At 39.8% G+C, this 17,410-nt stretch overlaps 1 protein-coding gene across 1 annotated transcript in view; it reads left to right on the top strand.

Moving 5' to 3' along the window:
• Window positions 1–5,044, top strand: part of pvrl2l (PVR cell adhesion molecule related 2 like) — a 715,997-nt gene extending 710,953 nt beyond the window's left edge. Inside the window, exon 7 of the mRNA XM_030147091.1 lies at window positions 2,638–5,044. Within this exon, the coding sequence (XP_030002951.1) occupies window positions 2,638–3,272 (635 nt within the window). The 3' untranslated portion in view covers window positions 3,273–5,044. The remainder of the gene's footprint in view (window positions 1–2,637) is intronic.
• Window positions 5,045–17,410: the final 12,366 nt, after the last annotated feature.

Raw genomic sequence — 17,410 nt, 5'->3', positions numbered from 1 at the left:
ATACCAATAAAGAAGACTTTGTGCAAAAAAAAAAAAAAACACAACAACTTACGAATAAAAATATTTGGTGAGTTGACAGAGACAATCACAATACATAAAAGACATGACAAACTCTGAGTCTGAAACTGCAGCACTGTGGTTCTGTTTATCTGTCAAATGTTCATTGTGGTCGGTTTCAGATGCTGCAGTTCTTTCATAATTCATAGTTTGAGTTCTTGTTTGTTCAGTATTAATTGTCAGCCTTGGAAATCCAAGCTGGACTGACTGTACATATCCTGACCAAGGAAAATCAAATCCTACACCTGGATTTACTGCCTCCGTCCAGAATAATATACATTATATAGACTAAATGTCGTCCAAAATTCACGTTTATTTCAGGGGTGTCAAACTCATTTTAGTTCAGGGGCCTCATTCAGCCTAATATGATGTAAAGTGGGCCGGACCAGTAAAATAATATAAATAATAGGATAAGAACTGATAAATAATATCAACTCCAAAGTATTTTCTCTGTTTTTTAATGGAAAAAGGCAAATTCCGTAACGAAAATGTTTACATCTACGAACTGTACTTGAACATAACATGAATAAATATGAACCTGAAAATTCTTAAGAAAAATAGGTGCAATTTTAACAATACTATGCCTTAGTTTATCATTTATACATATGCATCACAACTTACAGATAGCAATGGATCTACAAATACGCAAAACATTTTGTAAGAGGCAGAATATTGTTAAAATTTCACATACTTCTCTTCAGAAATTTCAGGTTATTCACATTTTTTGTAAAAGGCCAGTCTGTAGATGTAAACATTTTTGTGTAATTTTACTTTTTTTTTTACATTACAACAAAGAGAAAAATTTGCAGTTTTCATTATTTACAGTTTTTTGTAGTATTTTACTGCTCTGACCCACTTGAGATTGAATTGGCCAAAAATGATTCTAACAGCCTTGATTGTTAATATCTTCAGTGTCATTTTTGCATTTCACAAATTCATCCCAGGGGACAGATCGGACTCTTTGGCGGGCCGGATGTTTGACACCTGTGGTTTATTTTGCAACATAGTATAGCAAACTATTACATGATCATAAACAAGTTAATTTTAGGAAAAAAAAAAAAAAAAAAGTCTCAGTTTTGAATATCTGGGGTTGCCAGAAATTTGTGATGTTAAAATGTCATCACGAGCCAAAAAATGTCCGTGTTGGGAACGACTGACATAACCCGTACCTGCCTGCACCGTGCACATCATTATTTGACATAAAGTGTGGTTTCAGTAAGGGCATAAATTCAAAAAAAAAAAAAAAAGTCGTTTGCTCGCTGGTGTTGCCCTGGCACCTCACCCCGCATCATTTCAGCCAAGCTCAGATTGTTTGATTGGCATTCACTGCTGTGTTTGCCAGAAGTGCTGGCAGAACCTCGCTGTTATTTGCATAAAGCAGGAAGGGGTTCAGATTTGCCTGCTGTTCTGCGTTCCGCTGCCCTAGCTGTACCCCAAAGAAAAATCAGCATGCAATTCGCAGAAAAATAATCCATTAGCCGGCCTCGTGCACTTGGGCGCTATAGGCTCTGTGCTTCCTCTCGCCTGCTTTGACACTTTCTTTTCTCCTCTTTTATTTTTTTACCCAGCGTGAATCCACTCGTACAAATCCTGTGCTGTCTGAGCCAGGCCTCTTTTCTGTCTTCTACTCCTGCAGAGAATCCTCTTAAAAATGTCCTGGCATGAGTCGTGCTCCGCAGTGTGAACCTTTTACCTTTGTGTGCTTCTGATCAGTGAAATCTGGACTCGGTCCTGGGTTGACAGCAGGCGATTTCTCTGCCCCGTGGTTTGACTAGCTGACCGATAAGAGGCGTGGGGAGGAGACAGAGGACGGGAGAATGTGGAGGAAGAAAAGGGATAATGACCGAGTAATTAGGAAGCGGGCGAGGGGGGGGGGGATGTGAGGGATGTCGAACATTGTGGTACTTTCTTGTTTTCACTGACTCTCTTCCAATAACCCCTCTGCCTCTGTTCTGTGTGTCTGTCTGTGTTTCTGTCTGTCTGTCTGTCTGTCTGTCTGTGCTGGGCCAGCATAGCAAAGACAGCGCCAGGCACAAAAACAGACTGCTTTTTGCTAATGCTGTTTAAAACATCTCTCATTTTTGTTTCAATCTTCGACTGAAACAAGAGTGGAGAGGCAAACTTGGCTCACACCAACATGACGTATAGAGCGAGCACGGGACCGTTACAGTAATGAAAGTCTTTTCCCCAGCTGGCAAAGGGGGGCGGGGCCACAAAAAAAAACTGAAGTGCCAGCAGCTGGACAGACATGTGTGTAGAGCAAAATGTCTGGAAAATGAAGCTCAACGAAAGAGAAAGTGAATGAGTCCCATTCAGCCTGATCCCAGCAAAGACTGACTGCACCCTTACCAGGGGATTACATTGTGAAGAACATTACTACACACTTGTAAGAGGATTTAACACACGTAGAAGAAGACACTACTACTATCACTACCACACACTAACAATACAAGAAGAGCTCCTCCAAAAATTGAGCGAGGCTTCCTTAAAAAAAAAAAAAAGCCACCAATTCCTTCCCTTTTTCTTTTCTTACACCCAATTTTCCATCCCTCCTTCCAACCCCTCCACCCCCCTCTGCAGAAGCCCTCGAGGATCCGTCCAGCGCCGGCGTGGTGGCAGGAGCAGTGATTGGCTCGCTTCTGGCCCTGCTATTGGTCGTTGCGCTCGTTGCCGTCCTCCTGACTCGCGGCCGGCGCCAACAGAGACGTGGTTACCCCAGCAGCGGCGACTCCATAGCGACAGGTAGCGGAGGCAGCAACGGCGGCGACTACGGCAACAAAGCCCGCCTGCTCTTCAGCGGATCCGGTAACGGCAGCAGCAAGAACGGAACGGGCGCCAACAACAACGGCCCCATTTATACGTATCGAGAGGGCTGCGACGCCACGGGGACTCTGACAGAAAAGGCTAACGACTACCACCATCACCACCTTCACCACGCCACCACCGGCAACGCCCCCACCGCTCACGACATCCTCTTGAGTGGCGACATGGAAGAAGCCGAGAGGAGGAAGTTCGACCTGGACGACAGCATGGAGGAGGAGGAGGAGCGGTACGACAGGTTCGGAGGCATGAGGGGAGGCGGGAACGTGCTCCCCCCAGCGTATCGCGTCCACAGGGGCCACGGCGACGAGGAAGAAATGGACGTCTACCTGGACGACGACATGGAGTCTCAGAGGGACGGCTCGGTCATTTCCCGGACTGCCATCTACGTCTAAGGAGGGAAAAGGAAAATAGGGAAAGGAGATGCGAAAGGTGGGTGAAGAGGGAAGACCCCCGCCAAACCCTCTCACCGCCAAAACGAGTCAACATCGCCTCCATCAGCTCAACACCTTCCTGCTTAAACACCAACCTGAGTAAAGAGACGCCATCAGTTACTCTACATCCTCTCTGCCTGACACGAACTGTATTATTGTACGAAACAGAGGATTTCAAGAAAAAGAATACGACGTCGGCCACGTTGTCGCTGACGACGGGAACGTTGTGTGTTCTGTGACTGAACATGTGACTGTGTTTAACTGGAGACAGGTTCTATTCAGTGTCAGCCAAACGTAAATAAGTAGAAAAAAAAAAAAAAAATTTACTGCAAAGAGCAAACAAAAACAACAGTAACTCTGACGCTGCTTCTTGCTACAGTATGTTGTTGTTTCTTCAGCTTTGCAAGTGTGTGATTATGTGCCGAGTGACTACATTGTTTGTATTTTATACCTTATGAGCAAAAACGTACAGTAATCTGCAAAGCCGCGACCACTATTGTCCAAATCACCGCTGTTCAGAAATGGCCTTCCTGTCTCAAACAAACAAACGTTAACGAAGACCGCCATCGACGACTTGACCACGAAAGTGTCCGACGGCTTCTGTGGATGGTCTTCTCCTGACACGCTTCACACGGGACTTGGGCTCATATCGCTATAAAACTTGAAAAAGGTCGAACTTGTCGCCTTGGCAACAACATTGGAGTTTCTGTTCACCCCGGCGATGACTTTGCGGGCGAACAGTGACTGGAGTTGGGGGGGGTTGGGGTTACAGCCCCACCCTGTGACACCACCTGGTTTCCTGATGGGTGCAGCTGAAGCGAGGGCCACTAAACGGAGTAACATAACAGACTTAACAGTGTGTGCTAATGTGTGGCTGGCTGTGGTGTTAATGATGTGCATCATCTATATATCGGGCGCCGTCTCACTATAGCACAGTTGTTGTTATTGTTGTTGTTGTAGATGTTGTTTCTTCTTGTTGTTGTTACTGTTGTGTAATGGTGTTGATCTTGCTAAAGAAAAGACGCACCGGGAGCCTTGGGGGTTTCACACAGTTCCACAGTGGGTCGGTAATGAGTCATATAATGGGTAAAAAAAAAAAAAAAAAAGACGTACTTTTCTTTGTTTCTAACTCTATTTCCTAACTTTCTGAGTGTTTTCTTTCTCTTTTTGGTTCTGTTCCACGTGCATCCTGCAGCATATGCATCTATCCCACACACACATCCCCTCCTTCTCGTCGTCATCCTCTTCTTTCTTTATTTACATAATGGGCGGCTTAGACGACTGCCGCAATGATTGTGTGCAGGAAACAGGGGATAACTTGTATTTATATTCCTATCTGGGTCGCATTCAACGAGGCAAAATATTCACCGGCTTTGTTGGAGGCTGCTGTATTTCATCTATTCATTTTCCATGTCCCGCAGAATGTTGGAGGCTATGAATCAGATTAGTCCATGTTTGGGATCCTGATTGGATAGAAAGAAACGTTCCTGTGAGGACTTAAAAACAGTCCAAATGAAATCCCAAACCCACAAAGTTTGTCTTATTAAACGCTGCATTCAAACCACAGGTGACAGAATAAATAAGACCATGTTCATATAATACCACAGTGAAAAATATGACATTTATTTGGTGATTTACTGGTTCATTAATGCCCCGTTTCCGCTACATGGTATCAGCTCGACTCGACTCTGCCTTTTTTGCGTTTCCATTACGAAAAAGGTTCTGGAATCTGGTACCTGGTACTAGTTTTTTGGTATCGCCTCCGCCGAGGTTCCAGGACTGAGGACCAGATACTAAAACGTGACGTGTAAACACTGCAGACCACTGACTGGTCACACAGTCGTCTCTGTGGCCCGCTGTTTTACAAAAACAGATGCGGACGTTTAGAGTAAATATAGCGGTAGGTTAATCCACATGTTGACAGCCAGCAAAACTACACCATGGTTTGTCGAGGAGGTTCGGATGTAAAAGTTCTGCATGAGTTTGACGAGACAACACGCAACGAGCGAGTTTAAAAGCAACTCTGAGCAGACGACATGGAAGTAACACGCCGCATCGCTATGACGACCAGGTACTCCGAAGTCGGTAGTATCCTGTAATGGAAACGGTCTCCAGAAATAGGACCTGGTACCCAAGTCGAGTTGAGCCGGTTCAACGTAGTGGAAACGCGGCATAACTTACTTTTAAGACTTTTCTGCTCATGCATAACAAGGCAGGAAATAAGATGTAATTGTTTTATTCCAGGATCACTTTTTGCCTTATTGATTCACAAGTTTCCGAGCTGTTTCATTTCTTTTTTGACGAACTGTTGAATGGTGTTATGTCTTTTATACGCCTGAGTGGTTGAGGGGTGATACTGTGTGGCGTTGAGCACTTAAAGCATTGTATCAGCGCCGCAAACTTTGTCAGAGATGTGAAACTGCAAGGCCACAGCTGAAAAGAAACAGAAGAACGACAACGACTAGACTGGTGCCACATCGCTTCTGCAGCTTGAACCGAGCACGTCGTCTGCTTTTCAGGCTCATTGTATCACATTTCAACCACAGTTTATTTACTGTAGATACGCTCAGCTTTGGTGGTTGGTGTCCTTTTTCAGCAGAGGATGCTCTAAGTAAACACGACAATAAAACAGCATATTCTTAGAGTGTTTGGGTGGGGGGGGGTTAGTAAACATCTGCACTGATGATACTTAGGGACAAAAAAGGATCTGAAAAAGGGAATCTTTAAGGAATGTGATGATCTTTAACACTGGAAAAGTCAGTAGGTTTTTATTGTAAACTCACACAAGTCTTGTACCCATTCCATCTACAATACAATGTAAGAATAAACTATACTGTTATAATACACTGCAAAAAAGGCCTGTACCAAACTGAGAAAATTCAACTCATTTTTGGGGTCTTATTTCAACAAAAATGATCTGCCAGTGCAGTAAGAAAATTGTACTTCTCAAGTTTTTGTAAAATATTATCTAAGGATTATAGATGCTAAAATTCTTCTTTTAAGCAGAATATAGTTGTTTCAAGTCTTTTTAGTAAGACATATTTACATATACATATACTGGGTTCTTGGGTACAGGGTCTTAAAAGTCTTGAATTTACAAATCTGCATTTAATACCTTAAAAAAAAAAGTCTTTGAAAGGTATTAAATTTGATATGAAAGGCCTTAGTAATGTTACCATAAACTTTTTGATTGTACTGTGTTTAAATGCATCTGTTAAATATCCAAGCTGCAAAGAAAGTAACGTTAGTCAACTCAGTTCTACCCGTTCCAACCTGACGATTTATACAAAATTACGTAACAATTATCGCTTACTTTGCAGCCCCCCAGTGAGACATGACTAAAAACGGTGGGAATCAAAGCATTGGCGTAAATAGGCTGTGAAATGGGAATTCTGTCATAAGTAGTCTTAAAAATGTCTTAAAAAGTCTTAAATTTAACTTACAGAAACCTGTAGGAACCCTGTATATGTATATAAATGGTCTTATGGAGATGTAATGACTCAATAGATATGTATTTATAAGCAAAACTTCATAACACAAGTACAAATTTCTTGAGGGTAAACAGTTCCTGTGTCCTCATCTTCCAACAATGGAGCTTGTTTTGTTATAAATATAGGAGTCAGTCCATTTCGGATCACCCAATAAAATGGCATTTTTAAACCTCACCCCCTCCAATTTTTATGATTTTTTTTTTTTTTTATATATATATATGTTGTAGTTGACACATTTGGGTACATTTTTAATTACGGTGTCAAAGAGGTTGGGCGTATCCCCTAGTGTCAATTTCAAGGTCAAAATATAAATCAAAAGGTTATCCAGCTCAAAAGTACCCAACAAAATGACATTTTTAAACCTCACCCCCTCCAATTTTTATGAAATTTGGTATTTTATATATATATATATATATATGCTGTAGTTGACACATCGGGCTGCAGTTTTCATAATGGTGTCAAAGAGGTCAGGCGTGTCCTACAGTGTCAATTTCAAGGTCAAAATACAGGGTTAATCAAAAAAGAATTAACCGATTTCATAATGCAATATTTTAATAAGGAAAAGCAATAGTAAACTCCAGCCAAGTCACAAGTTTTCTACTCACAACCAACTTTTATTTCCTGTCTTACAAATGTTAAACGTGTCCACCACCTGCAGCACAGACAACATCAGTGCGATAAGAGAATTCCTCCCAGACACGTATCAGCATATCACGATCCACTGTTGTTTTTTGATGTTTAAGGTCATCGAGGTCAGTGGGTAGCAATGGAACATAAACTTAGAAAACTCCTCTTTCAAATGGTCACTGACTCATTCCATGACGATGCTTGAGAACTGAAGGAATGCGTCATGAAATCAGTTCATTCTTTTTGAATAACCCTGTATAAATCAAAAGGTTATCCAACTCAAAAGTACCCAAATGTACAAAATAATGTTACATTTAGATTCCTTTGGTCCCCCCTTTACGGAAATACCTTGGTTTTTAAAATCGGACCAGCGGTTGCCAAGTTACAGCAATTTGAAATTCGGCTGCCATGGCCTTTTTCGCAAAAAAGAGAAACAATGAAATTGCCATATCTTGAAAACCGTTGGTCTAATAAAGTTCAAATTAGAAATTTTGGCTTTTCAGACTATGAATTACCCACACACCAAATTTTATTAAAATTGAAGGAGGTTGGGTTTAACTCATTGGGTTCAACTGCTTAAAATTAGTCGTAATATCTAAGTGGGGTAGCTCTAGATGAAAATTCCTGGAACAATTCAAATAATTCTAACAAGATTACACCTCAATAAGTAAATAAATGTTAAAAAATAGTCTTTCATGATAAACATTCCAAATTCAAATCAGTTCATGTATGTCAGATATCCCTTTTTTGCAGTGTACATAAGGTGTTAACAGCCCAAATGACTTCTCAGTACAGATCTGTGGGTTCTAGATCTATACAGACATTTATTCTTTAAATAGTAGCCGAGATATTCAGAGTTTGCCTTCAGACAGGTGATTGATTCTGTTGGTGTTTTGCAGCTCGACGTCCCCACGAGCCCCGAGCTGGTCTGTTGTTGATTATTGTTGAACGTTCCACTGTGCAGTCTGTTATTCTGTAAATGAGACAGTTATATCTGCTATGTTACGACACAAATTCAGTGGAGACTTTTTTTCACCACTTTTCATTTCACAGTGTTTGGACAGGTTGCCAATTACTCTCGAATCAGCTGAGAAACAGCACACAGTGTAACATCTGTCGCCACACGTGTCACATGTAGTAGGACGTGTTTATTGTCTCACGACGCAACACTTTGGATTCGAGTATTGACGTGCGTTTTCGCCTCTGATGGGAACATGCACGTTCGGCGGTTTCAAAGACAGAATATGAGACTGAAGCGGTGGTTTATCCAATCTAATCTGAACCCATTTCTAAGACTCACAGTACTTGGCTTTTACCTACCCCAGATGGAAAACGTCCTCATTTGATTTAGTGTTTAAGCTAAAATAAAATCACTGACGTTTTCTCCAGCCTATTTACTCTGTGTTCAGGCGTCGTATGCCTCAGCACATCTTACCTCCAGGGGTTTCTCACAGCGCCGTTATTCTAAAGAGTCGACTGTGATCTCAACTTTGGCGCCTAATTAGTCCCTGAGTCTTGTAGCGTGTATGTTCCCTCAGTGAGAAAACTCATCATCAGTCATAACTTTTGTTTTTGCACAACCCATTTTCAATAATAAAAAAAAAAAAAAAACTTCCTGAAACAATGCTCCTTGGAAGAACTGGTAATTAATTAATCCGAGTCTGTGTTATCATTCTATAAATACCAGACTCCCATACGACTTTCCTTTCTCAGCACATTACACAGTATACTGCACCTGTTCCGGGATAGAAACCTCCTAAACAAATACACGACTGGACATGTTTGAAGTTTTGCTAACTCAAGGAACAAACACACTCCTTTTTTCTACTTACACACACCTGGAGATGGGACTTTAATTCACTGCAGCGATGTGACAATAAGAACAACAAATGACTAAAAACATGCTGCCATTCAAAGAAATGTATGTCGAGAAACAACACATTTAACCCCTAAACCAAAACCATCTACTGATCTAAACCTGTTGATCCACTAATCCTATCAATACATGTAAATAATTGGTGTAAAATACAGTTTGTCATCTTTTCATGGTCATCCGATATGACCCATTTGGACGTTCAGAGGCTCTGTAGTTACCATGGAAACAGTCATCTTCTACAACACTAGTCGCTTTTCCATTAACCCTCAAATTCCGCAAATATAACTTGTGCATAAAAATTTACCTAATGGAAAAACAACAGTTGCACCAAAATGTGATGTTTTATTATGTTGGTCGTTTGTCCAGGGCAACGGACAGAATTTAGCTTCTCTGCTAAATCTGGTGCATGCATCTTGTTCTTTGCTATTAATGCCAATACACACTGTCCTATAGCTAAATAAGTAGATTCAAATAAATACAAATTCATACACAGGGCAATTCAAAGTGCTTTACAAAGGCATAGAAACACATAAAATTACATTAAAATCATAAAGAAACAAGAAAAGCACTCGGAGAGCGCAGACCTCCGCCAAGACAGATCTGCCCCCCCCCCCCCCCCCGATCACCACCAAAATTTAATCATTTCTTCCTTGTGCCAGTATCAACATTTCCTGAAAATTTCCTGAAAATCCATCCATAACTTTTTGAGTTATCTTGCTAACAAACATGCATGCAAACACGCAACCACACAAAGCAAAGTGATCACAATACCTCCTGGTGGAGGTAAAAAAAAACCTTAACCAAAAGGAATGTGCAGAAAGGATAAAAAAAAAAAGAAAGAAAGAAAGAAATTAAAACAAGAAGAACACAGTTAAAACAAAATCAATCAAAACAGTTGAAACTGTGAGTTGTAGGTATTAGAATTGGGAAAAAAAAGAAAATAAAAAATAACTAAGGTCTTTCAGTTCCTTCCTTTTTCTTTGTTTGTATCCTTGTAAAAATCACAGAAAATATTATGTAATCAAGAGAAATGTGCCTTCAGGAAAAAAAAAAAAAAAAAATCTGTGAAGCAGAACTGAAAACAGTATCTGATAGAAAAACTGTAAAGGCTTCAAACAAATATGTGGGTTAAAATTACCTGTTTTTTTTCTTATTTATCTCAAAGGGAGTTAAAGAAAACCTGCCACTAAGAAGAAGAAAAACATAGAACAGATGACTTGGCATGTTATCACTGTTATCACAACCACAAACCACAAACACAGTGAGAATTATGTGCCAAACAATGACTTCATATCTACTTTTCTTCAACACTTTTCCTTGACCCTGGTAGAAAACTTGGGAAATGCCAGTACGGTGCTGACAGAATCCAGCTAACACCTCTGTCAAAGCTTTCCGACTCATCTGACGTGTTAAATGGCCCATTTATCAGCGTAATTATGGTATTTTACAGATAATTTTGCTCTAACTTGTGTGATTGTAGTATTTAAAGGTTAAAGGTTAACTCACTTTATTATCCACATAAGGGAATTCAGTGTCTGTCATAATAAACACAGTACCTAGCATTAGCATTAGCATGTAGCACATCAGGAGCAGTGATCTGCCATTGAAGGTGTTCAGGGACCAAACCCAGATCGTCATCAGTACTGTGGTCAGGGACACCAATAGAAGTCCTGCAGCCAAAAAGTAAAAAAAAAAGTTCAAATTTCGTGATGACTTTTCCTTGACCCTGGTAGAAAACTTGGGAAATGCCAGTACGGTGTTGACGGAACCCAACTGGTCTTCAATCAGACAGATGTTATGTGGGTCGACTGTGGTGAAAATGGAATGTTCTGAAGGTGGACGACAAAAAACACATTTTGGGTATTTCCACTGGTTCTGACTGTGTTGTTTAATGAAGGGCAGGGGTGTCAAACTCTACTAGTATATATGTGGTCTTATGAAGATGTAATGACTCAACAGATATGTATTTACAGGCAAAACTCTAAAACAAGTAAAAATTTCTTGAGGGCAAACAGTTTCTGTGTCCGTCATACTCATCCACCAACAATGGAGCTTATTTTGTTATTGGATGGGGGCCAAATCCAGCCTGCCAACAGGTCCAGTCTGGCCCTTGGGATGAATTTGTGAAATGCAAAAATAGATATTAAGAAATTAACAATCATTTTGGTTCAGGTTCCACATGCAGACCAATTCAATCTCCAGTGGGTCAGACCAGTAAAATACTATCATAATCTATAAATACTCCCAACTCCAAATTTTTCTTTTTGTAAATGTAAATATTTTCATGTACTTTACACTAAAACAAAGTATAATTTCACACAAAATTGGAATAATCTGAACAAATGTGAAGAACCTGAAATGTCTTCAGCAAAATTAGTGCAATTTTAACAATATTCTGCCTGATACGAAATGTTTTGCGTATTTGTAGATCCACTGTGATCTGTACGTTATAATGAACATGTGGAAATGATAAACTGAGGCATGATACTGTTAAAATTACACTTTTTCTTTCAGATTGTCCAAGTTATTCACATTGTTTGAAAGGACAGTTTGTAGATGTAAACATTTTCATTGTTTAATTTGACTTTTTTCACTGTAAAACATAGAGAAAAGTTTGGAGCTGACCTTAGTTATATGTTATTATGTTATTATTTTACTTGTTCGGCTCACTTCAGATCAAATTTAACCTGAATGTGGCCCCTGAACTAAAATGAGTGTGACACCCCTGCCCTAGGTCTATGTGTGGTGAAATTTGGTAAAGATGGTTGGAATAGTTTTCCCGTGAAGTGGCTAACAAACAAACAAACACACAAACAAACTAGAAGCACTCGGAGAGCGCAGACCTCCGCCAAGGCTGATCAGTGGCCCCCCCTGTGGGCCCCCCCCCACGCCAAGGAGGTTATGTTTTTGCCAGGGTTTGTTTGTTTGTCTGTCCGTTAGTGTGCAACATAACTCAAAAAGTTATGGACAGATTTTGATGAAATTTTCAGGGTTTGTTGGATATGGGCCCCCCCGTGGGCCCCCCCACCCCCGATCACCACCAAAGTTTAATCATTTCTTCCTTATCCCATTTCCAACAAACCCTGAAAATTTCATCAAAATCTGTCCAGAACTTTTTGAGTTATGTTGCACACTAACGGACAGACAAACAAACAAAGACAGACAAACAAACAAACAAACCCTGGCAAAAACATAACCTCCTTGGCGGAGGTAACAAATACATAAAGCAAAGTGATCACAATACCTCCTGGTGGAGGTAATAAATCTAATAAAGGATCTTCCAAGATAAATGTTCCAAATTCAGAACAGTTTATCTAAGTCAGAAGTCCTTTTTTGCAGAATACAAACGTAACATTTTACAGCGTTTAAAGTATAGAACATGTCGTCATATTAGACAGTTTTATTATAGCATAACATTGTGTGTCCAGTTTGTCATGTTGATCATTTGTTTTCATGGACATCAGGCTGGCGGATCTTTCAGCTGCAGTGAATTGTGGGATGTCATTCTGTTCTTTTGTCTGTTAAAGGAGACACTGAAAGAAGCATTTAGAGAATTCAGACAGATCTCAGATACTTCAGGTCTTTCATAAAAACTAAAAAAAAACTGCAGTTATGAATACCTCCTGCAAAGCTAAGGGAGATTCACTTAAAAAGACCGTCAGCTCCTTCCCTTTTTCTTTTCTTCTGTGTCAACGGAGAAAAAAAAAAAAAACATCAGAGGAAAATATTATGTAATCTAAAGAAATGTGCTTTTCGACAAAAATCTGTGAAGCAAAACTGAAAATACTATCTGACATAAAAAACTGTACGGGCTTTAGACTTCAAATATGTACGTTAAATCTGCTTGATCTTTCTCTTATTTATCTTAAAGGGGGTTATAGAAGATGTGAAAACCTTTGAGGAAGATGAGAAAGAACCAAACATGAGGGTTAAAACACAACCTTCAAACAAATCTAAAGCAGTAATTCCAACTATTGTGGACAAGGTTATTTACTGCAGAGGCTGAATGCACTGGCTTGGACTGAGGAGCATTTCTACGCACTTTAAGGGGATTTAACTCATGTCTGTCACCAGTGTTGGGAGTACAAAAGTAATGCATTACAGTTACAGATTACTTTTTGCTGTAATGCAATAGTGTAAGGTATTACCAATCAATTTTCAGAAACATTTTCTTGGTACATGTTCAATAGTGCTTTTAACCCATAATTTAATTGCTCAAGTGAAAAAAAAAAAAAACCCAAAACATCAAGACCGTGAGACCTTAAGGACTCAAAAATGCATCTGTAAAGTTCTATTTCCTGTCAGTGTTCAGCCAATGGGTGAAGACGGCAGACGACAGTCCATTGTCCACATGGACGTATGCTCATTACTAACCCTAACCCTGCTTTACAGAAGCTAGTTAGCATGACTTCTATGATCAGCAATGACAAGGTAAGCTAACGTTCCTGTGACTAGTTAGAACAGGGGTGTCAAACATGCGGCCCGTGGGCCAAATGCGGCCCGCCAAAGGGTCCAGTCCGGCCCTTGGGATGTTTTTGCAAAGTCAAAAATTCCACAGTCTTGAATTAAATTAAGCAAAAAAATTAGCTTGAATTAAGGAAAAAATGTTGAATTAAGCAAAAAAATAATAAAAAAAATCTTCAGTGAACTAAAAAAAACAAAATCTTAAATTTAGCAAAAAATCTTGAATTACGCAAAAAAATCTTGAATTAACAACTTCAAATTGTTGTCTTTGTTTCAGTGCAAAAAATAACATTAAATTACGAAAATATTTACATTTACAAACTATCCTGTAACAATAAAATGTGAATAACCTGAACAAATATGAACAACCTGAAATGTCTAAAGAAAATTAAGCACGATTTTAACTATTTTCTGCCTGTTCCTCAGTGTTTAGTGTCTTTGTAGATCTGATCCATAATGCACATGTAGAAATGATAAGTTGAGGCAGAATATTGTTAAAATTGCACTTATTTTTCTCAAGAAATTTCAGTTTTTTCAAGTTATTCACATCTTTTTAGTTTGGATAGTTTATAAAAGTAAGTATTTTCGTAATTTAATGGGGTTTTTTTCTTTACCCTAAAAGAAAGACAACAATTTGAAGTTGTCATTATTTATATATTATTATGTTATTTTTTTACTGGTCCGGCCCACTGCAGATCAAATTTAGCTGAATGTGGCCCCTGAACTAAAATGAGTTTGACACCCCTGGGTTAGAATTTTTAGCGATTGCAGATTTATCTACCAGCGTCCTCAGCGCCGCTACCATTTGTGGGCCCCATGAAAGGTAAACGTTGTAGACCCTACATAAATTTCAGTATGTTGTCGATCTATCGGAGCGGGGGGAGGGGCATGTAGGTGGGGCTGCGGTCATACAGTCACTTTTGCTAACGCGAAATGAAACTGAAACTTAACATGCTTTGAATGTTCGATTCCTGACTTCTGTGCCTCTCTTACACAGCGAATCTTACACGAAATTTTCACGAAATCCCCCTCCACTGCTCTATACGCCCCCCCATACACACACATGCCAATGCTGGGCCCCATGAATTTGTCATGATTACCCCCCCTTATTGGCACCCCAGTATATAGAAAAGACTATATATGGGTGCTTCGATGAAACTGGTCCCTAAAAACAGGATATGGGGGCTAAAACTTCAAACCAGATGTAGACTAATGTTATGAAGCAAGTTTGGAAGCACTTTAGGTCTGTTTTAAAAAGAAATACTTACTGTTTGAACATGTAAAATGTTGAAAAAAATGTGAGTGTTCCTGCTGGGATTCGAACATCGTAGACCGTAGCGTTACTTACTGAGCTATCCGTCCACATGTACTTCAGGGCACAAATGAATGCATCTCAAGGCTCTCCTATCTTTTGTATTGTGTGTGTGTGTGTGTGGGGGGGGTTATTATTTGACTTAGGGAGGGGTTAGGTTCTACTGTGCATGTGCCACTTTTGATGAGAGTCAGTAACTCCAAAGTAATACAAGAGTCATGTAAGGCATTGCAATTCTGAGACAGTAATATTGTAATGCCCCGTTTCCACTACGTGGTATCGGCTCGACTCGACTCTGCCTTTTTGCGTTTCCATTACAAAAAAGGACCTGGAATCTGGTACCCGGTGCTACTTTTTTGGTATCACCTCCGCCGATGTTCCAGGACATGGGGACCAGATACTAAAACATGACGTGTACACACTGCAGACCACTGATTGGTCAGACAGTTTTATCTGTGACCCATCGTTTTACAAAAAACCGATGCGGAAGTGGACAGTAAATATAGCGGTACATTAATCCACATGATAACAGCCCAAAACTACACCATGATCGGTCGAGGAGATTCAGTCTTTGGTGGCTGACGTAAAAATTCAGACGAGACAACACGCAACGAGCGAGTTTATCAGCAACTCTCTGAACAGACGACATGAAGTAACGCGCTGCATCACTATGACGACCAGGTACTGTAAAGTCGGTAGTATCTTGTAATGGAAACGCTCTCCAGGAATACCGAGTCAAGCCGAGCCGAGTCGAGCTGGTTCCATGTAGTGGAAACGCGGCATAAGGTAAGGAATGACTTTTAACCCTTTCATGCACAAATTATGAGAACCTTAGTCAAGATTTTTTTCTTCAGTGTTTAGCCATGAAAAAAACAATGTGATCGAGGTTTTTTTTTCTATGGAGTTACAAAAATATCCATGCATTTAATTTTTGAAGTAAAGAAACATGTGTTTAAAACCCAATATCAGAAAGTGATATGAAAACAATGAAAAAAAAACATTTTTAATGCTGCTAATCTGATGTCTTCTCACATTTTAACATATTCTAATGCTAGTAATTACTCACTTCATAGAGATAATATGCAAAAAAAAAAACCTTCTTGTCTAACAAATAACTGATTTACACTCAAACATGTTAGTGCAGATCAGGTTTATCAAGAACAGTAAAGTTACAGTAATGATCTGAATTACAGTGTATGGGATGGTGCATAAGCGTCCACTGTGTTGGCTGATATGGAACTAAAACAACAAAAGCCATTAATATACAAGAGAACAGCTGGAGAAGAACTGTCCACTGGAGTGGACAGTGCATGAAAGGGTTAAATAACAGTAACAAGTAATCTGTAATGGATTACAGTTTGGAAGTAACTTGCACAACGTTGTCTATCACTACCTCAAGAGCTCCTCCACAACAAAGCAAGGTTTAATTAAGAAAAGGAAACACAAAAAAAGCCATCAGTTCCATCCTTGTCTTTTCCTCTGTGTCCATGACAGACAAATAAAAAAATAAATAAATAAAATAAAAACCCTCTGTAATCAAGAGACAAAAATCTGCAGAAATGAAACATTATCTGACCTTAAAACCACAAAGGCTTGAAAAATCTGAATACTAAGATAAAGTTGCTTGATCTTTCCGTTTATCTCGTGTCTCTGAAAAGCTGTGACAGAAGATGAGAAAAACTTTTGAGTAAGGAGAAAAAGAACTTCACATAAAGGTTAAAATGCAACCTTGAAACAAATCTAATCAGCTCGACTCAAATACATGTTGACAAGATGATTTATTGTCGATAAGAAAGATTAAGATTTAATCGTTCCAAAGCGAGACATTGTGGCTTTTGTAGGACTGCCATGTATGAAGTGCTGTGGATGGAGGCTGTCCCGGGTGTCCAGCCTGTCTGGTTAGTCCAAAAAAAACCAGGGTCAGGCCAGTTACAAGCGTCCCTCTGTGATCTTTAGCCGCCGCTCTGACTCACATGGAGTGTTCTTCGGGAGGTTGTAGTCCTGAACGCAACCTCTGTGAAGTCCTGTCCTTGCCGCTGTGAATGCTGCGCCCATGCTAAGCACAAAGCGCCGTAACAGGTCACTTGGCTCTGACAGCGGAACAGAGCGAAGGGAGGCTGGAGGATGAGGGTGGCGGCTCGGCGTTCCCTCTGGGAATACCAAACAGCAGTGGTTCCCAACCTTTTTTGGCTCGTGACCCCATTTTAACATCACAATTTTCTGGCAACCCTAGATATTCAAAACTGAGACTTTTTTTTTTTTTTGATAAAATTAATTTGTTTTTCATCATGTAATAATTTGCTATACTATGCTACAAATAAACATTAAT

This window comes from Sphaeramia orbicularis, chromosome 11, assembly GCF_902148855.1.
Source record: "Sphaeramia orbicularis chromosome 11, fSphaOr1.1, whole genome shotgun sequence".
NCBI lineage: Eukaryota > Metazoa > Chordata > Actinopteri > Kurtiformes > Apogonidae > Sphaeramia > Sphaeramia orbicularis.
The sequence above is the reverse complement of the archived record's forward strand: the minus strand, read 5'-3'. Positions and strand labels throughout refer to the sequence as shown.